Source organism: Muscardinus avellanarius (genome assembly GCF_963383645.1).
Source record: "Muscardinus avellanarius genome assembly, chromosome: 17".
In the NCBI taxonomy this organism is placed as follows: Eukaryota; Metazoa; Chordata; class Mammalia; order Rodentia; family Gliridae; genus Muscardinus; species Muscardinus avellanarius.
This window is the reverse complement of record NC_137803.1, coordinates 17555073-17576642: the sequence shown is the minus strand read 5'-3', so window position 1 is coordinate 17576642 and position 21570 is coordinate 17555073. Positions and strand designations below refer to the sequence as shown.

The following is a 21570-nucleotide window of genomic DNA, read 5'->3' as shown; positions in this document are numbered from 1 at the left end:
GCCAGCCTCAGCTACTTAGTGAGACCCTGTTTCAAAATAAAGAATAAAACAAAATAGGGCTGGGGGTATAGCTTGGAGGTAGCATGCCCCTGGGTTCCATCCCCAGTACTGGGGGTGGGGGATGTGTAGAAAGCATGCTTTGTCGTCTACTTCTTGAGGATGGGCTGGCTGGGAAGGGGCTAGTCTTGGCTTTATTTGTTTGCTTTTGGTGGTACTGACACTCAAGCATAGAATCATTCTCTCGCTCACCTACATCCCCAGCCCTTTTCTATTTTTTATTCTTATTTAAGAGGAACTCCCTAAGTTTTCCCAGGCTGGCCTCAAAATTTGATCTTCCTTCCTTAGCCTCCCAAGCAGCTAGGTTACAGGTGTGCACCACCATATCCAGCTAGTCTTGTCTTCTTAAATTTTAGGATTAGGTGTCCATGTCGCCAGGTGTGGCAGTGTACACCTGTAATCCTAGTACTTGGAGGGCTGAGACAGGAGGATCGCAGGTGTGAGACCAGTGTGCAGTCACTTAGCAAGACCGTCTTTCAAAGTAAATAAGAGGAGTGGGCTGGGGGTGTTGCTCAGAGGTAGAATGCCCTTGGGGTAAATCCCCAGGACCATGGAAAAGAATAAGTATGAATGTTTACTAAATGAATGAATCAATTTCCCTTCCAAAATTCTAGTTATCCCTTCATTTAAAATTCTCTTTATTCACTTGTTTGCATAAATGTTGCCAGATTGGACCTGTCTTAGAATGCATGTCTGCCCCGTAAGACCATTCACCCAACGCGAATATGAACTCAGGAGGCTACCCTGTTAGCTGGGATTATCTTATGCCTTCACATCTTTAATTAACATTTGATTGAGTTCTCTATCACATCTGCGTAAAGTCCAGGACTCCATCAAGGATTTCTAGGAACTCTGAGAAAGAACCATTTTCTCACCAAAATTTTATTTCATTTTGATACTAAGGGTTCAACCCCGGGTCTTTCTACCTCTGAGCTACACCCCCAGACATTATTATTTTTTTTTTTTTTTTGAAACAGGGTATCACTAAGTTGCTGAGGGCCTAAGTTGCAAGGCTGGCCAAGAACCTGTGATCCTCCTGTCTCAGCCTCCCAAGTACTGAGATTACAGGCGTGCACCGCCATGCCTGGCTTCCCAAAATTCTTAACATCTGCTCCGTAGCATATGACTGATTCTACCTTGTTTTCCATCCACCACACGGTCTCATCTTCATTTCTCCCAGATCAGTCATAGGTGCAAGACTGTGCTGTGCAGACAGAAGCACAGTGGTGTCTGAGTGGGCCATAACGGGGCGCGCGGCTTCACAGACACTGCAGCTCCTCCTCCCCAAGGCTCATTGCTCCCTCCTGCTGCCAAGTCAGACGTCTGCTCCTGAACCAGCACCAGGAGCATCCTGCAGACTCCTCACTGTCTCCTGCACTGTAGTTGTTGGGAGAATTGCTGGCTGGGGGCTGCCATTGGGCTCACCCTTCCCTGGCAGTTTCCTGCCACCCATTTCTTCTTCTGAACAATTTCTCATCCCTCTTAAATTGGATTGCATCTCCTTTCCACTGCAGACTTGAGTTTCCTTTTAACGTGGGATTCTCACTTTGTATGCTGAGGGTACTCGGAGGCCACGGACTCCTCCCAGGTGTACAAAGGACTTCACGCAGGTGTGCTGCCGAACTTTGATCCACGATAAAAACCACTTGCACTGTAGACAGGCCTTGGGCTGAGCAGGTCACGGGAGGCATCACCTGATCCGCTGATAGTACAACTTGCTGAGAAGGGAAAAGTACCTCCATCTATGTGACATCTCATACTAGTGAGGGAACCTGTGACCCCTGGCCTGTGTGTACCCATGAGATAGTGCTCACAGCAACTGGGGGGGAAGCACTGGAACCCCAGGCACTCATGCTATGGGATGGCTGCGTTTTAGTTATCCCTGACTTGTCTGCTATTCATTTGCACACGTACGTACATACGTCTGTCTGTCTGTCTGTCTGTCTGTCTTGCAGTACTGGGGATTGAACTCAGGATCCTCGTGCGTGCTAGGCAGGCACTCTACTGCTGAGTTACATCTGTAGCTCCCTGCTTTGTGTCTGTCTGTCTGTCTGTCTGTCTGTCTGTCTCTCTCTCTCTCTCTCGTGGTATTGGGGATAGAATCCAGGGGCATTCTACCTCCAAGCTACACCTCCAGCCCTATTTTTTATTCTTTATTTTTGAAACAAGGTCTCACTGAGTTGCAAAGGGCCTCACTAAGTAGTAGCTGAGGCCGGCCATGAACCTGCGATCCTCCCGTCTCGGCCTCCCAGATGCTGGGATTACAAGCGTGCGCCACCACGCCCGGCTGCTTTGTGTCTCCTGATCCCTTCACGAGACCTGCCACACTTGACTCCAGACTGTGTTTGAAGGGCGATGGCTCGCTCACACGTACAAGCGAGCTGAGAACGCCTTCTTTACCGTGTTGGTGTTCCCCGCCATATTCACACATGGGCCGCCTCGCGTCAGCGTAGCTGGCTGGGCGGATAGTTGAATGGATGGAAGAATCCTGGAGTCCAGTGATCTCAGTGCTCATCCCCGTGGCCTGGATGTATGTCTGCTCTGTGGCTGGTTGGCAAAGGTCCTGCCTCGCGTTCTCTCTGTATTTTGTTTTGCCCTGTCTTTATCTCCTTCAACCTTGCATGACAATTATCTCCTTTAAATTATATAGTTACAGAATTTAGGGTTTATTTTCCTCACTTAGGTCTTGAGTAAACATATTGGGCAGATGAATTTTTGTTGCTTCTCTCTTGCAGCCCAGAGTTTGTGCTCCAAGGGCTCTGTCCCTATAGCCATTTCTTCCTTCTTCCGTTTCTTTTTTAAATTTTTTAAAAACTTTTTTGCAGTACTGAGGATGGAACCCAGGGGCATTCTACCTCTGAGCTACACTTCCAGCCTAATTTTTTCTTCTATTTATTTATTTATTTATTTATTTATTGCAGTACCGGGGATGGAACCCAGGGACATTGTACCTCCTAGCTACAACCTCAGCCCTAGTTTTTAGTCTTTTTTTATTTTTGAAACAGGGTCTCACTAAATTGTGGAGGGCCTCACTAAGTAGCTGAGGCTGTCCACGAACTGCGATCCTCCTGTTTCAGCCTCCCGAATGCTGGAACTACAAGCGTGCACCACCACGTCTGGCTTCCCACCTCCTTCTAAACCATGTCATCTGTCTTGAACGCTTTAGTCCTTAAACGTCTCTCCAACCTGTGTCCTTTGGAATGGCGCCATCATAGGATCCTATGGTGTTGGTCTCTTGTCCCTCTGGTAGACCCAGGATCAGATTTGTGTTTCATATTTCAAGGCCAAGTTCAATGCCCAGTGTATCAAAGTGGCTTGGGCGATGCTGGAATGAAGACATGGATGGATGCATAAATGAACTTGCTTTGGGATGGTCACCATTCAGTCTTTTTATTTCTCTTTATTGAAACTTCAGAAATTACTTTTGCGTGCTGACACATTTTATAAAGTAGTGTGATATTGAGGAAACATTTTACCACATAAAACTCTGCTATCTTTGCTATCACAAACCACACCTTCAACTATATAAACTTCAAAAGAGGAATTACTTATTATATTTATGCTCCTAGTTCCTGGACATTTACCTGGGTTGGTTTCATGTGTGTGGTTGTGTTGCTGATACAACTGGAAATTAGTTTTCAGATGTCAGTAATAACTGATATTAATGGTCTTGTCTGAATTAAACTTGGTCTTAACCTAGATGCTTTATTTTCGGGAATCATAGCATTTTAGAGTTGATAAAGAGCTTCTCGACCCTAAGGGAGAATTACCGATGCTCAGATTGATCTGTTCAGTGTCCCGGTGCCGGACTGGGCAAAAACCATTGACTTTGATATTGAGTGTGGGCAAGTGGTCCACGATGCACTGAAGGTCAGTTTTTAATCTTTTTTTTTTTTTTTCCTTCTCCAACAGGGAGAATCCCGTATTCTCAGAGTGAAAGTTGTTTCTGGGATTGATCTCGCCAAAAAGGACATCTTTGGAGCCAGGTATGTCTGCCTTGTTTTTGTGTGTGAGCTTCTGGAGAGCTTGACAAGCACATTTTCAATTCAGGTGTGTCTTAGAAACCACCTGGAGGACGGCTCCCCCAGGGGCCACCTGCAGGGGTCGGTTTAGCATGTGTCGCTGCTGCAGCTGGTCCAGCACCACGTTGCATAGAGATCTCACTGTTCATCACAGGGATAGGTTAACGGGCTTGCCCTTCATATGAGCTAATTGCATGAGGAAATTATATGCTGCTGTGTGTGTGGGGGGGGATTTTTTTCTCCCTCAGTGGAAAAATACAGTTTGGGTATTTTGGCTATGCATATTTTAATACAACAGGTCCCTTATATCTACTGGTTCTGTGTTCATGGTATTCAACCCACCTTGGTCAAAAATTTTTTGGGAAAAATTATTACTGTACGAAACATGTCTAGATATTTATCTTGTTATTATTCCCTAAAGATTATGGTATAATGACTATTTATATTGCATTTAAATTGTATTAGGTATTAAGTAATCTAGAATAAAAGTATATAGGAGGATATGTGTAGGTTATATGCAAATACTGCGCCATTTTATATAAGGGGCTTGAGCATCTGTTGATTTGGGTCCTGGAGCCAGGCCCCCAAGGAAACTGACTATACTTTTTTTTTTTTTTAATCTTAGCTTAGGGAAACATAAAAGTATAATTTATTCCTCGAAGAACTAGATACCCTTGACATGTTTCATATGCATGAAGAGCTTTTGTGATTTGGGAGCACAGTTGATGATCGCCATGTTGTTTAGAGAAACTGTAATCGGGCAGCAGCCTGAGCTTTCTGGGTGTTTCAGCTTTATTTTGTTTTTGGTCCAGCATGTGCTGTTCATGTATCTTTGAACTCATCTTGACCTCGTCGGCGCTCTGGGATGTGTGGCTGGCTGAGGGCGGGTAGGAGGAATCAGTATTTGAATCAGATCTCTCGAGCCTTCCACCCAGGAGCGACATGAGAGACAAGGCCCAGGCCTGCCTTCCAGTTTTACGATCGGCAGAGGTCAAGACAGGAAAGTTCAGCTGCTCGCCCAGGTCGCACGGGCCAGGAGAGTGATCGGAACAGCCTGGCCGCCTCCTGCCCAGGGTCCCGGTCGCTCTGTGGTGAGGTGGTCGGGGTCACTGTGGGTTTCACAGTGCGAGAAGGTGGCTGCTGAGGAATCGTCTCCTCATGTCCTGATTATTGTCCCACCTGACGCACGAGTCCTGGGGCATGAGGCCTTATTCCATCTCTGCCTTCCCACGCGGCCAGCAGGATCTCACCAAGTGTCTGTCGCTGGCAGTCACGCCTCTGTTTTCTAATCCATTGCACGTGTATTATTTATTTTTACTTATTAAATAAACGGGAGTGGGGCATGGCCCTCCTGTAATCCCGCTACTTGGGAGGCTGTGATAGGAGGATTGCAGGCTGGAGGAGAGTTTCGTCAAGTAGCGAGACTTTCGGCAACCTAACAAGACCCCGTGAGCCTACTTGGGAGGCTGAGACAGGAGGACCGCAGGTGTGCGGTCGGCCTCAGCTACTTAGTGATGCCCTCTGCAACTTAGTGAGACCCTGTTTCAAAATAAAGAAGAAGAAGAATAAAATAGCGCTGGGGGTGTAGCTCAGAGGTAGAATGCTCCTGGGTTCAATCCCCAGTACTGCTCCCCAATAAATAAATAAATAAAAATTGGGCCGGAGGTAGAGCTAGGAAGTAGAATGCCACTAGGTTCAACTCCCAGCACTATAAATTTTTTTATTTTATTTATTTTTTTTTGGTGGTACTGGGGTTCCTGGAAGGCCTTCTATCTCCGGCTACACTCCCAGACCCATTTTTATACTTTTCTAATTTGGAAACAGGGTCTCTTAAGCCAGTGCAGCTGGCTTCGAAGCTGTGCGATACTCCTGTTTCCGCCTCCCAAGCGCGGGAATTACAAGCGTGCGCCACCATGCCTGGCTGAATTTTTTTTTTTTTTTGATAAGTTAGAATAACACCTAGAGAAATTACCAAGTAATAAAGTTAGAACAAATATTGGTGGAACCTTTTAAAAAATTTCCTGTACCTCTGTGAGCCTTTACAGACAAATGGAGGGCTAGTCTAGCTTTCTGAGTCCTGTCGGGAACCTCGAGCCTTAGTGAATTGACAGCAGCCTGCACTTCCCGTAGTGTTGGGCGGGCGCAGATCCAGCTGCAGGTAGTCCTTTCTCATGGGGCTGAGCAGTCACAGTGAGGTACAGGCCAGCCAGCGCTGGAGGGGGACAGGGAAATGGATGCTTCTGGCTCATCCCCTGGGAGCCATGTTTTGAGCTGGTTCTATGGGTCAACACTCCTCACCCACCTACATTCCTGCAATTCTAAAATTCTCTGCTTCCAGAGCCCACCTTATAGGTCTAGCTTTTCCATGAAGCCTTACAAGAAAATTTCAGCTTGCTGGGTGCTCTGGCGCAGCCCTGTAATCCCAGCTACTCAGGAGGCTGAGGCAGGAGGATTGTAAGTTCTAGGCCACCCTGGGCAACTTAGGGAGACACTGTCTCCAAAAAGGGCACTGGGCATGGTGGTGCACATCTGTAATCCCAATACTTGAGAGGCTGAGACAGGAGTATTACAGATTTGAGGCCAGCCTCAACAATTTAGCAAGATCCTGTTTCAAAATAAAAATCAAAAAGGGTTGGGTATGTTGCCTAGAGGTAGAATACCCTTTGGTTCAATCCTTAGTACCAAAAAGACAGGGTGCTGAGGATGTACTCACCCCAAGAGAAAATTTCAGGTCACATATCTCTTGTTTCTTAATCCCTCTTCCCTGCCTTCTTTAGTACAATATTCTTCTTTTATTTATTTATTTATTGGTGGTACTGGGGTTCCTGGAAGCCCTTCTACCTCTGGGCTACACTCCCAGACCTATTTTATATTTTTATTTGGAAACAGGGTCTCTTAAGCCAGTGTGGCTTGCTTCGAACCCGCGTGATCCTCCTGTCTCCGCCTCCCAAGCGCGGGGATTACAAGCGTGCGCCACCATGCCCGGCTGAGCACAGTATTCTTTTAGTATTTGCAGATGTATTACCTGGTGGCTTTCAGATATTTCTTTCACTTGTTTCTGTTACTAAATTAGAAATATCTTGGAGACAGACATCTTACATTTTCATGTCTTTCTCCTGTTTTTTTTTTTTTTTTTTAACAGAGCACTAAGAACCAGAGCGAAGACTTTGTTTTTTGAAATGTAAACATTTTCACGATCACCAGTAGATTGTGCCCTTCTGTCAAAAATGCCTCTTGCTTTTGCTGTTTCCAGTGAAACCTATCATTTTGAGAGAAGCTGGATTTAGAAAATTTAGATTTTTTTTAAAGATCGATTACATCTTTTGTTTAAGCCAAACGTCTTCATCAAACATGAAATTGATTCGATTGTATTTCTCAGCCTGTTTAGAGAGGCTGAGCTTCAAACTGTAGTGGAATCCGGCTCCCCATCTTAGAGGAGCCAAGCAAATTCCAGCCTTGAATTTTTACTGTTTATGTGAAAAGAGACAGGGACATTTCCTAGGGAGAGGGTAAAAAAGGTGCTACCCTCCGAGATTTTAATTAGAAAGACAAATTGTGTTTTGGTCTAATGTACCAGCTACCAGGAAATGAGCCATAAACTCTGACTCCTCTTTCTGTCCTTCATCCTTTTAGACTAGTAAGTGGAACCCACGCCTCCAGCCTGCCTCCCTGCCTCCTTGCCTCCCTGCCTCCCTCCCTGCCTCCCTGCCTCCCTCCCTGCCTCCCTGACTCCCTGCCTGCCTCCCTCCCTCCCTGCCTCCCTCCCTCCCTGCCTCCCTGCCTCCCTGCCTCCCTGCCTGCCTCCCTCCCTCCCTGCCTCCCTCCCTCCCTCCCTGCCTCCCTGCCTCCCTCCCTCCCTCCCTGCCTCCCTGCCTCCCTGCCTCCCTCTCTCCCTGCCTCCCTGCCTCCCTCCCTCCCTGCCTCCCTTCCTCCCAGCTCAGGTGGCAGCTGTCTTTGAAGTGCTCCATTCTTTAGAAACTTTTTCTGCACCGAGTGAGCTAAACCCAAAGGTTCTGGTGACAGTTCTGGGAGTGCCCTGCTAGGGTCTCGCTGGAAGGTGACACCAGTTATCTCCCCCTCCCACGTCCTGCACCCTTCCTCCACCTTACCTTGGGGAAATCCTTTAAAACCACCCAGGTCGCCAGGCATGATGGTGCACGCCTGTGATCCCAGTCCTTGGGAGGCTGACACAGGAGGATTACAGGTTTGAGGTCAACCTCAGCAATTTAGGGAGACCCCTCAGCAACTTAACAAAACCCTATTTCAAAATAAAAAATAGAGAGATATGGGGATGTAGCTTGGAAGTTGAAGGTGCCTGAGTTCAATCCCCAGTACAAAAAGAAAAAAGAAAGAAAGAAAGAAAGAAGAAAAGAAAAGGAAGGAAGAAAGAAAAAGCAACCCATCAACATCATAGTATGTTTCGTGAAAACAAGGATAACAATCAGGTTCCTCGTGCCTGGCACGCTGGAGTTGGGAATGGGCCCAAAGTGACTTGTCTTCCCAGCTGCGAGGTGTTTTAAGGTAGCAGTCAGAGGCAGGGAGCCTGTCTTCTCTGCACAGTGTTTTCCAGAACCCCAGGCTCCAACCTCCTCTTTCTCACAGCCTCTCCCAGTGCTCCCTCTGCTCTGCCTCACCTGGCACCTCTGTGGCTGCCCTTGATGGGTAAAAGGCTGGGTGTGAATAAGACCCCTGCTGTGGGGAAGCCTAGGCTGGGCGGGGGCCGGCTAGGAGCAGCGCCGCTGGTACAAACTTGGCAGTGTTGGAAACCCTGTAGGCAGAGATGTGTGTAGACGTGGATCCGTGATCTCTGGGACTCCATCACTTTGTCTCCCCTGGGGACTGTCTGGGTCCCCTGGTTGGGTGCACAGGTGGGCAGGGTGCTGGTGGGTGGCTGTGTGGTGGGTGGGTTTCTGTGGAGCATTCCTGCGGCACCTCCTGGTGGTAGTGGCGGTGGCTACCCGAGGCCCCGCCTGTGCCCGGAGCCCCTCCGCCACTGGAAGGTCTGTGCCCAGGTGTCCTTCTCTTTTACACACCCTCGGCCTCATTCTGGTGCTTAGGATACAAGATCGCTTTCCATCTTCTGGGCAGCGTCTAACTTTATTAAAGGCGCCTTTGTTCTAAGGAGATCCGACAGCTGAGCGGGGCCCCACCTGAGCGAGGGCACACTGTGCATCCGCAGAGCAGCGGAGTGTAGAGGAGGTTTCCCTTTCAGCCATACCTGGAGGTCATAAAGAGGCAGCCAGGCTCCTTCTCCTTCAGAACGAGACCTTGGTCTGCAGCGGAGGCTACACCGCATGCCGTGTCAGAACATAGGATGTAGGCCGGGCGTGGTGGCGCACGCTTGTAATCCCCGCGCTTGGGAGGCAGAGACAGGAGGATCACGCAGGTTCGAAGCCAGCCACGCGTGCTGGCTTAGGAGACCCTGTTTCCAAATAAAAATGTAAAAATAGGTCTGGGAGTGTAGCCCGGAGGTAGAAGGGCTTCCAGGAACCCCAGTACCACCAAAAAAAAAAAAAAAAAGAACATAGGATGTGAATCGGGACTCTGATCACCACATGCTTGCCACACCCACTCTTCACTCCCCATACCGTGGAAAAGGGCTGCTATATAATGTTTAAAAAAACAAAACAAAACAGCGTTGAAGCTGGTGTGGTGGTGCACGCTTGTAACCCCAGTCCTTCGGAGGCTGATATAGGAAGATCTGGGTTCGTGGCCAGCCTCAGCTACTTAGTAAGACCCTTTGCAACTCAGTGAGATCCTGTTTCAAAATAAAGACTAAAAAGTAGGGCCAGGGATGTAGCTCAGAGGTAGAATGCTCCTGGGCTCAATTCCCAGTACCATTAAAAAAAAAAAAAAAAAAAAAAACCAGCAAAACTCAAAACAAAACACACAGTGCTGAACAAAAGAAAATTTAACCCTTTAAAAAAGCAGACCACGTGTAAAATTCTAGCACACCATCCAGAGGAGGTAGGATCTCTTTCCAAACCTGCACCCAAAGTCCCACGGGCACATGCACCCTGCTCTCCCCTGAGCCTTGGCTCCTGCAGTCCTGCGCCCTCACCGGCTCAGTCTTCATCCTCGGCTAGCTGGTCCTCGTCGCCTCCATCACCCAGGCCGCCTCCCAGTCTCCAGCAGGTCCTGCCCTGCCTGTGGCGTTCCCATGACTCCTGGATTGCACTGGGCATAGTTCTATCAGTGGACCTTATTTGTTTTATATTCAGAATTGTTTCTTCTAAACTGGATTGTTAGCTTCTGATGGCTAGGACCATATTTTGTTTAGGTTTTGTTTTGTTTTGCTTTTTTGTAGTACTGGCAATTGAACCCAGGGGCATTCTAACGCCAATCAACACTCCCAGCCCTATTTTCTATTCTTTATTTTGAAACAGGGTCTCACTAAGTTGCAGAGGGCCTCACTAAGTAGCCGAGGCTGACCTCGAACTGCGATCTTCCAGTCTCAGCCTCCCACATACTGGGATTACAAGTGTGTGTCACCATCCCCAGCGTGGGGAGCCATTAAGGTTTTCCCCTAACGCCAGCTCATATTTTGTTTTTTAGTCTTTAATCTTGTAGGGCCTAGTACATCTCGTGGGTCCTCAAGAAGTATGTAGTGAAAAGCATGTGAATCAGGCCCTGGTCTTTCTCCTCCTTCCCACTTTTCCTACTCTATTCCTGAAAACGTACCGTTCTCTACGTGTGCCATGAACTTGCGGCTTCTTTTCTTGGCTGATGTTTTCCCCTCTGTCTGGAACCTGCTTACATTGTGTGTGTGTGTGTGTGTGTGTGTGCGTACGTACTGGGGAGCAAACCCAAGGGCATTGTACCTCCAAGCTACACCTCCAGCCCTATTTTATTTTTTACTTTGACACAAGGTCTTGCTGAGCTGCTGAGGGCCTCACTAAGTAGTAGCTGAGGCTGGCTTCGAACCTGCGGTCCTCAATTTTCATACTGTCTCAGCCTCCCAGGTACCAGAATTGCAGGCGTGCATCACCACACATGGCTTGCTTGCATCCTTTTGGAGAGCGGCACAGTCATCTCTCAGGGGCCAGTCCCAGTGGCATCATACCTGCCAAGGTCCCTTATCTGGGTCCCATAGCTGAGACAGAAGAGCTGCCGTCCCCGGGGCAGTAGTGGCTGCTCGGGTCCCCTCCTTTCTCAGCCGCTCATCCTAGCAGGCTCAGTGGGCTCAGGGGCGATGGCCAGCTTTCTTCCTGTTTGCAGGCCAGGGGTCTTGCACTTGGCTCCGGCCGATTCGCGACTCTAACTCACTAGCTTAAGTGCAGGTGAATGGGGTGGCTGTGGCCCAGGGCTGGCCGCCTGGAGGAGGGACACCTGTTCTCCTGGGGGTACAGTGGGCTCATGGCCCTTTACCCCAGGCAGCCAGGGGAAGGGCGTTTTCTCTTCTCACAGAGGTGCTGTGTAGACCAGTAGAGGAGCCCTCCCGGTGACTCACTTGAAAGGTGCGTGTGCAGAGAGGAGGTTAAGGTTAAGCTCACGGCTGCCGTGAGCGAGAAGAACCTTGGGCAGTTGAGAGGTGGTGTCAGGAAGGGAAGGGTCCCCATTTGATGTTCTTGTTTGTGCAAAGTTATTACTTCATACCCCTCAGAAGGACCACACTCTCTTATTGTAGTAGGTGCCAGAAACTTCTGCGTGGGTGCATGAGGCCGAACTGGGCTAGGAATGGAGGGCCAGGGCTTTGCACCTACCTCTTAGTATTAGGGATCAGAACAGACCAAGGACACGGGTTATGGATGAGGGAGACATAGTCGCTGTAGGTCCCCTTGGCTGTCACCCCACATAGAAGTGGAGATAACAGCCAGACACCGGGAGCCAGTTGAGTGGGTCAGAAACCAAGGCCGTCACAGGAGTCAGAGGCCACAGCAACACCGGGGACCTCGTCAGCAGCTACAGGAGGGACCAGCAGGCCACTCGGCTTAGCCTGGCTGCCTGTAGACACCCTCTAGAGGGCAGGGACCAGTTCTGTTGTGGGGCCACAGTGAAGTCCAGGCAGGGCTGAGTCGTCCTTTCACAAAGTGGGGAATAAAGAAGGTGGTGGAGTCATAGTCACTCAAGTTTATGGAGCACTTCCTCTGTGCCGGGCAGCCCTGCCCCCAGGTTATTTGCACGGGCAGCAAGGGGGAAGTGTTGATGGCGACCAGACCAGCAGTTACACATTTCTTTTGTGCCCACCTGAGGCAGCTCATTTGACCCCCTCTCCCTACTACCTCTGTGCAGTAGGTGCTCGCCTTGGCAGAGTGGCCTTGCTGTGGGTCCTTCCTGGGAGCCCGGGCACCTTTGGGAGCCAGGCCTGGAGATGGAGCTGGCGTGGGCCTCAAATGGCCCTTGGCACAGAGCCCGAGTCCCTGGGCTGTGTGCCGGAGCACGCTTCTGGAGCTGGGGCGGATGGTGTGGCCAGGTGGACGGGGCTTGCAGCACACTGCCTCTGGGATCTTGGGCTTAAGCTCCCTGGGCTTTTCCAGGCCTTGGTAGCCTCAGCGCACACTCTCATGGCTTGGGTCATGGACCTGCGTCATCATCGTCTTCTTCTCCTTCCTTTTTGCTTTTCTCTTCTTCCTCCTCCTCTTCCTCTTCATGATGGAGCTGGAGATGGACATTATTCAATCTCCCAGCTACACCGCCAGCACTTTTTATTTTTTTTTGTTTTAAAACAGCATCTTGCTAGATTGCTGAGGATGTTGCCGAGAGTGTCCTTGAACCCACATTCCTCCTGTCTCAGCCCCCCAAGTGTTAGGATTACAGGCATGCGCCACCATGCCTGGCTTGACCCGCATCTTCTTCAGGCCCTTGCTGGGCTTCTTGGCAAAATGCATGTCCTCAGGAACTTGGGGTCTATCTGTTTCTTATAACCAGGGTTTTTTTTTTTTTTTTTAATGTCATTTTGGTGCCATTTTTGAAACTGGGTGAGAACGAAGCGGTTCCTGGATTTGGCTGTGTCTGCACCGCAACTTGTGACTCCCGAGCACCTGGAACTAGAAGGGGAATCTTAGATTGCTTTGAGCTGTTTATGTGGAGCTCATTTGACATTCCTCCCGCGCCCTCTATGCAGTGGGTACCGTTGTTCTTTCCAACTTGCAGATAAGGAAACTGAGACAAGAAAGAATCAATAAGTTGTAACCTCTGTGCCACCACTAAGTTGCAGAGTTGGGAGCTGAGCCAGTCTTGACCCTTAATAAAAATCACTTAAAGATGTGTGTGTGTGTGTGTGTGTGTGTGTGTGTGTGTGTGTTGGGGAGGGAGACTGGGGATAGAACACAGAGGCATTCTACTTCCAGGCTACACCCATATCTCTTTTTATTTCATTTTGTTTTATTTTAAAAGAGGGTCTTGCTAAGTTGCTTGCGCTGGTCTCCAACTTCCAGACTCAGTCTCCCAAGTACTCAGATTACAGCATGGGCCACCCCACCCTGCACTACAGGCAATATATTTTTTTTGGTGGTACTGGGGTTCCTGGAAGCCCTTCTACCTCCGGGCTACACTCCCAGACCTATTTTTACATTTTTATTTGGAAACAGGGTCTCCTAAGCTAGTGTGCGCGACTGGCTTCGAACCTGCGCGATCCTCCTGTCTCTGCCTCCCAAGAGCGGGGATTACAAGTGTGCGCTACCATGCCCGGCTACAGGCAATTATTGCGTTATTAGTGGCAGCATAATGGAACCCAATGTAATGTTAGATCCTACCTGAGCTTTAGGAAGAGGGGGTAATTGTCTCCATTTGATAGGTGAGTAAACAGAGATGGTCGTTGATAAGGTGGAGGAAGTAAAGGACCAATTAAGTCCAGATTTATTCCAGTGATATACTAGCCCTGCTCATGGAGGATGAGTTTAGGTAGTGGATGGGGTACTGAATGAAATGGCCATAGGGACCCCTTAAAAACCGAGATGGATGACTTGGTACTTTCTGTTAGCAGATTTGAAGACCTGGCAGCCAGGCATGGTGGAATGTGCTTGTAATCCCAGTACTTGGGAGGCTAAGACAGGAGGATCGCAGGTTTGAGGACAGCCTCAGCAAGTAGTGAGACTCTCATCAACCTAGTGAGACCCTGTTTCAAAAAAAGGAATAAAAGCTTGGCATGGTGAGGTATGCTTGTAATCCCAGCATCTGGGAGGCTGAGACTAGAGGATTGTGGTTCGCGGCCAGCCTCAGCTACTTAGTGAGGTCCTTTGCAACTCAGTGAGACCCTGTTTCAAAATAAAGAATAAAAAACAGGGCTGGAGGTGTAGGTAGGAGGTAGAATGCCTCTGAGTTCAATCTCCAGTACACAAACAAACAAACAAACAAACAAACAAACAAACAACTTGCTATTGTATTTAGTGGTAGCTGACTAAGCCTTTTGAATTGAGAGTAAATATCATCAACTATTAGATTTATTGTAGACGTACTTTGCTAAGTAAGACCTGAAAGGTTATTTTAGTATACTTAGAATTTCTTTTCAGTTAAGCTTGCAGCTCTAGATGGTCAACTTTTTGTCAAAGGTGTAGGCAGTCACTGAATATAGTCATTTTTTTCACATTTTCATCTAACCCTCCCAACTTCTCCTCCTCGGTTCTGATCAGTATCTTCATGTGAGCTTGCCCAAAATGTGTTCGACACTAGAAAGCTCCTCCTTAAAAGTTATCAATGATGGCTGAGACAAACCAGCTCTAGGATATCATGCTTTCTGGGTTTGTTTCACTAATTTCCCCCCAGATATTCAAAAGTTAATTAGAAACGTTGTGACATTTAGCCCAGAAATACTTTAGTCCACTTTTCTTAAAAAAGGGTTCTTATTTCTATGTAACCATAGTACTGTTTTTATAAAATTGAAGATGATTGCCTAATGGACACTATTACCCAACCCATTATCTGATTTTCCCCAAAATGCCCTTTATAGTTGGGCTGTTGAAATTCAGCTGAGAATCATGTATTTCATTGAATTGTTAGGTCTATTAAGACTCTTCATCTAGGCTCGTTCTGCTCTTCTCCCTCCTTTAAAAAGACGGTAGATTATCTCACTTCTCATATTTGATAGTTTCCTGGTGCTTTGGAGTCTCGCGATATCTCTGCTTCTGGGTTCTGGGATTCCGCTGTGAGATCACGCGGGGGAGGGACCCAACTTATCAGTATCATCAATTAATGGGTGAATTGTTTTCTACTTAGTAGAAGAAGTTGGATGTAAAGGTTGGATCATATTCAGTTTGGAGGAGGAAGTGGGTGATGCTGAATGCACCTGCGGGGATGCGATACCCTGTTTTGTCCTTATCAGTGGTGCTAAGATTGATGCCCAGAGTAATGAAGGGTGATCTGATCTCTCCAATGTCAAGTGATATTTTTTTTCTCAAGATTACCAGCAAATAATTTGTAAGGTGATGTGTTGGCAAAAGACACACACACACATCAATTTTTTAAAATATCAACTGATTTTTCTTCAAAAGGATGGGACTTTCTGGTTTCTTCCCCTACCCCCATTTTTTTTTTTTTAAACCACATACAAGGTAAATCTCCTTCTTTTCCTAATGGGGAAACTTCCAGGCTGTATCTTGGCATCCTCTAGCTCAACTCTGAGCACTTGATCAGACTGAAGCGTACAGACTGCTGGTCCCTGTGGACTCGAAGGAATTCACAGGTGTGTTTTTTGGCCAGCAGAGTGCTAAGATAAAAACAAGAAGAAAACCTCAAGCCAACATTTGGGAGAGTCCATATGAAAGTGCAGCTTTCCCGGCGCGTGGAGGCTCTCGGTGGTCTGGACACACTGGGCTGACGTCTGTGGTGGTGCGTGGATGGAGGTTTGTTCTGGATGTCTTCGTTTGGCAGAACTGAGCCCATCTGGCCACTTAGGGCTCCATAGCTCCATTGTATTGAAGCTGCCTGCTTCCCTCAGGGCCAGGAGGCCTCTTGAGAGCCGGCCCGGCACTGTTCTTGCCTGTGAAGATCTTCGGCTATTACAGCTGACTTCACCTCCTCCCCCATGGAAGTGCAGAGACTGTGCTGTGATCTGCGGGCACTTTTCAAGCCTCCATTTCTCTCTGGAGGCCTGCCGGAGCAGCCTTGCCGTCTAGGGCATTGCCGAGACCCACAACATCAACCCGCACTAATGGCCTCTGGGCCCAAATGTGTTTGTGTTTGTCTTAAAATCCCTACACCAAATAGCCTGTGCGACTACTCACGTGGGAGCCGCAGAGAGCCGACTCTTAGACCGTTCTAATTGGACTCCTCCCCGCGGTGAAACACCAACATGCCATGAAAGCAGAGTAGCCCTCATCCCCAAAATATAAATAAAAACCTCTTTTAATTTCATAGCAACTGCTGTTTGTTTCCATGTTGTGGTTATCTCCTTGTTGCCTTTAAATATATGAGTGTGTGCAACGTGCTTTTATTTATTTGTTTGTTTGTTTGTTTGTTTATTTATTTATGGTACTGGGGATGGAACCCAGGGGCATTCTTCCTCTGAGTTACACCCTTAGCCCTATTTTTTATTCTTTATTTTGAAACAGGGTCTCAGCGAGTTGCAAAGGGCCTCACTAAGTAGCCGAGGCTGACCTCGAACCCTGATCCTCCTGGCTCAGCCTCCCCAAAGCTGGGTGCAGCATGCTTTTAAAATGTGTCTGTCATGGGTTGCTCTCCATCCTGCCCACCAGGGTGCCTGGAGGGGCTCAGCAGATGTGGCAGGTGGCTGGACGCCCAACACGGCCTGTCTCCAGGCTGTGCTGGACTCCAGGGCTCGCTGCGCCCCAGCCAGGATCTCCAATTACCTAGCAAAAGCTGTGCCTCGCCAGTATGCACTAATTAAGAATGCAGGGTCTATCTGAGCCGTTTAGAGATTCCCATGGTTGGTGTTTTTGCAGAGGAGGCCTCTGCCCTGCTGTTGGGTTAGTGAGAGTCTCTTTGTCTCCCATCTGCCAAATGGTACTCGACACATAGTATGGTCAGTTCTGCTGACCTGGTCAGAGTGGATGGAGCCCGAGAGACCGGAAACACTGCAGAGCAGCGGGAGAGTGGGGGGGGGCAGCTCTGGAGCCAGGGCCCCTCCTCTGCTGTCCTGTGCCCTGGGCGCATGGGGAGCTTCCCGGCTCTCTCCGCTGTCCTCTCCCCTCTGCCTTCTTTTCATGAGTCCCCACCTACTTCATGAGCCTTTTATTTTAGCAGCTCCACTTCATCTCTTTGCCTTCCTCTGTTTCCCTTTTTTATGGGGTCAGAAAGAGCCCAAGAAGAAAGTATAAGGACGGGGAGCGTTGTCAAGTCGAGATGGGTCACAAGCACTTCCGAACGTGTGAGACAGAGGAAAATGTTATTTTATAAAAATTGAACTCACCCCCAGCCTTCGGGAACAAGGCAGAAGGCATCCCAGAGGATGGCTGTGGGCCCTGGCACTCAGAGGTCAGGAAGGGCGCATTCTGCCCCTGGAAGGCCCTGTGCTGGGTTTCATACAAGGCAGGGTCTGGGCGGAGGGGGCTTGGAATTCGGCTTCCTGGGCACACCCTACCTCTGCACTATTGAAGGAGAGATCTGGTGTGTCTAAAGGCGTGCTTTAAGAACATAATTAGAATCCATTTTGGAAACATATCATTGGAACTCCACAATGTTATATTTCTCAGATTGACATTTTGTATGTTATATTCCTAGGTCTAATAAGAAACATTGTCATAGACTTCATAAAACTATTTAATGAGCCAGGTGGCACACGCCTGGAATTCTAGTACCTGGAGGCTGAGACAGGAAGGCTGCAGGACAAAGGCCAGCTTCAGCAACTTAGCGTGGCTCTCACCAACCTAGTAAGCCTCTGTTTCCAATAAAAAATAAAATAGGGCTGGAGGTGTAACTCAGAGGTAGAACACCCCTGGGCTAAATCCCCAGTAACACACAAACACACACACACACACACACACACACACACACACACACACACACACACTTAATGTTTATATTTGGGGTAAGAGCCAGGAATATAAAAAAAAATTTAAGGCTGTTAAAAATTAAGCATACTGTCAAGTTTTTATTTTTATTTATTTATTTATTTATTTTGTTGTGGTACTGAGGGTGGAACCCAGGGCTTATCTACCTCCGGGCTACACCCCCAGACCTATTTTATATTTTATTTGGAAACAGGGCCTCACTAAGTTGCTGAGAGCCTGTGCAATCCTCCTGTCTCAGCCTCCCAAGCACTGGGATTAGAAGTGTGCGCTACCACACCCAGAATTTTCAGGTTTTAAAATGGTAAATAAACCTTTCCTAAATGCTACAGAGGTAGTTATATAAATTAGTGCCCAGATAAATTTTCCTTTTTTTTTTTTAATTCCCCTTACACAATTTCAGACAAATAGTTAGGACTTTGCAGGATTTAGGGTCTCTGACATAACACAAAAACAGCCTTGGACAATATCTAAGCCACCGGGAAGTTCACACTTTCCTTCTGCCAGTTTGGATCGAATCTGCTGAGGTGAATTGGTTAAGTTCACACTTTCCTTCTGCCAGTTTGGATCGAATCTGCTGAGGTGAATTGGTTGTGGTAGATGAGCAGGTGTGGAAGCATATGGATTTATTTGTTATGGTTTGATGTAATACAGGAGCCTTCCGGTTGAAGGCCCGGAGGTCCAGGGTGGGCACCGCATGTTTATGCTCAGGTTCAATGATGCCACGTAGAACGTGACTGGACCAATAGGAGCCCATGGAAAACGGCTGAGGGGGGCCCGGCAAGGCCATCTGTCCAGGTCCTTCTTGGCCCCCACCGTTGGAGCAGTTCCTCCTCCAGGTCTGGGACAGGATGCTTCTGGGATAAGGGTCTTAATTTCTTTATGTCCAGTAGTTACACAGGAAGCAGGGGAGAAGGGTCAAGTGGTATTTTTAGGTTTTATGGCTGGTTTGGGGGAGCAGGGGCTCTGTTTCCATGACCTGCCTTGGGAAGGAGGAATTCTCTTGTCTGTGGCCTCCCTTGGAGGAGAACGAGAGGTGAGAGATGGGAGAAACTTGGTTTCTGAGGCTTTCTCTTTAGGGTATCATTTTCTGAGCCCCAACCACAGAAATGTGTGTCTGTGCATCAGGGCGTAGGAGGCCATTCTTTGCTGACCCAGGGGTATAGGGCACTGTTTTTCTCTAACAGATACATTTAGAACTAGAGGCGTCAGCAGTATTGGTCATGATTTCTAAATTAAACTTTCACATAAAGCTGCTAGATGGCCAATGACAAATAGTAATCCTGCTACAGTATTGACTTTTGGGGCCGGGGAAGTAGGATGCCTAGATATTGTAGTAGCTTTTTAATTTGCTTTTGTTTCCAAGAGAAGCAAGATCAAAGTATAGTTTATGAAACTTTTGGACATGCAGTGTGAATTTTAAGGTTTACAAATGCATGCCACTGTCAAACATTTTGATGTTACAGAAAATAATTATTCTTGTTGCTTCGTGCACAAAATACATGGACGATAAAGCTGAGTTTATATCCATACAGAAAGACATGGATATGTGAGTTAGCAAACCACAATTAAAATATTGCTCGTTTGCCCTTCTAAATATTTCTTAGACTTATGACCTTAGTGCAAATAATGTTTAATAAGGGATCTACAATCTGTAACTCCTCTGTAAATTATTAAAAGAACTGGCATTCCTACTGTGTAATATCAACACAAATGATATAAAATATGCCCCGACTCTTAATGAGTGTGTGCGAACATTCCTCTGGCATTGAGACGGGAATGAGCAATAAAGATCCTGCGAGGGTAGTTTTCATTTCTGTCTTTTGTTATTCCAGGTGCCTTGTTGTGCTTCCCCTACTGCAGAGCTGATTATTATTTCAACTCACTGTACATTTTTTCATGCTTAAAATTATGTAGGAGCCGGGTGTGGTGGCACACCCTTGAGAGGCTGAAACAGGAGGACCACAGGTTCAAAGTCAGCTTCGACAAATTAGGCTCTCAGCAACGTAGTGAGACCCTATTGCCAAATAAGAAAAAAAACAAAACAAAACAAAACAAAACAAAACAACCAGGCTGGGGCTGGGGATGTAGATTGGAGGTAGAATGCCTCTGGGTCCAATCCCTAGTGCAAAAGAAGGAGGAGGAGGAGGAGGAGGAGGAGGAGGAGGAGGAGGAGGAGGAGGAGGAAGAGGAGGAGGAGGAGGAAGAGGAGGAGGAGGAGGAAGAAAGAAGAAGAGGAGGAGGAAGAAGAAAGGAGAAAATTCTGTAGGAAAGTAGAGAAACAATTGGATGAGAAACCAAAATGGGAGAATCTTACTTTATCCTATCTCGTCTGTTCTGCCCTGTCTTCCCCTTGGTAGAAATGATAGTCTTGGCTGTATATTGTGTCAAAACCTCTCCCTTTCTTGCAGCAGCTTGGAAGCTCACTGAGAACCGTGACTGTCATTTGGTGGAAGGGATTTTTACGTGTGACCTGACACGTTGACAGTTGTGTCTGGACAACAAGATTTGGCACATTCCTTTCCGCCACCATGATTTTCCGGGCTCCTCGTGGTTATCAGACATACAGCCGAAGCACTTCGTTCTAAAAGTGAGGTCTGAGCCACTCGTGCAGGCGCACACTTTGGAATCCTTAGATAATTCTTATGCAGTTTCTTGGCGGGAAAAGCCAGTATGTCTGACCCTGTTTTTTTCTCCGGAGTGATGAGCCCATCCAGGCCTCCACTGGGCCCGGGGATGGCTCCCAGTGTTTGTGTGGTGCCCTTCTCCCCAGAGTCGATACCTGGCCTCTTGCCCATCCCTTCGCATATGCGATGGGACTGCCCTCCTCCACTCGGTAGCCGCCCAGTCCTGTGCACCTGGGAGGCTGCGCTCTTCCTCCTCGGTGCCTCGCTGGGTCCGCAGCTACTGCCTTCTCCCTCTCTGCACACGAGGTGTTCCTGGCCCATCTGGGCTCCCTGTCGCAGGTCTCCGAGGCCCTCTTTCCTCGGTGAGCATGCCCTGGCCTTCGCTCCCTTGCCAGTAGGGGTCGCTGTGAGGGCGCCTGGCAGGTGCTCCAACTGCGCTCCTGTGGGCGGGGCCCCCGCCCAAGCCCGCCCTGCGGTCCCACTTTGCCCAGAGGCACCAAGTCCCTGACCACCATTACCCATGCCAGCTTGGCAGGTTTGGCAGAATGAGTGCGCATTCTGCCAAACCTTTGGGTCCTGTCACCCCGCCACTGGGCTCAGTTTCTTTCCTGCGGTGTACTCTCCAAGCGATTTATACATACCCATAATTTTTTTAAACCTTCTTATTAATTCTCTTGTCCTTTTTTTTTAAATCATTCTCTTAGTATCTTTAAGATTTAATTCTTTAAAATATGCAAGTTATGAACAATTCTTTTAATACTGGGTATTGAAACCAGAGGCATTCTGCCTTTGAACTCCACCCTCCAGCCCTATTTTAGTTTTTATTTGGGAAAAGGGTCTCACTAAGTTGCAGAGGGCCTTTCTAAGTTCCTGAGGCTGACCACGAACCCGGGATGCTCTTGTCTTAGCCTCCCACATGCTAGGATTACAGGAGTGCATCACCACACCCCACTAAGTTAA

General features: G+C 48.0%; 1 protein-coding gene across 3 annotated transcripts in view; it reads left to right on the top strand.

Moving 5' to 3' along the window:
- NEDD4L (NEDD4 like E3 ubiquitin protein ligase) overlaps positions 1 to 21570 on the top strand; it is a gene marked incomplete at both ends in the record, with an annotated part of 377821 nt that overhangs the window by 113907 nt on the left and 242344 nt on the right. For all 3 annotated transcript variants that reach the window (XM_080714805.1, XM_080714804.1, XM_080714803.1), the window contains one exon: positions 3970 to 4043. In XM_080714805.1, coding sequence (XP_080570931.1) covers positions 3970 to 4043 — 74 coding nt within the window. The remainder of the gene's footprint in view (positions 1 to 3969; positions 4044 to 21570) is intronic.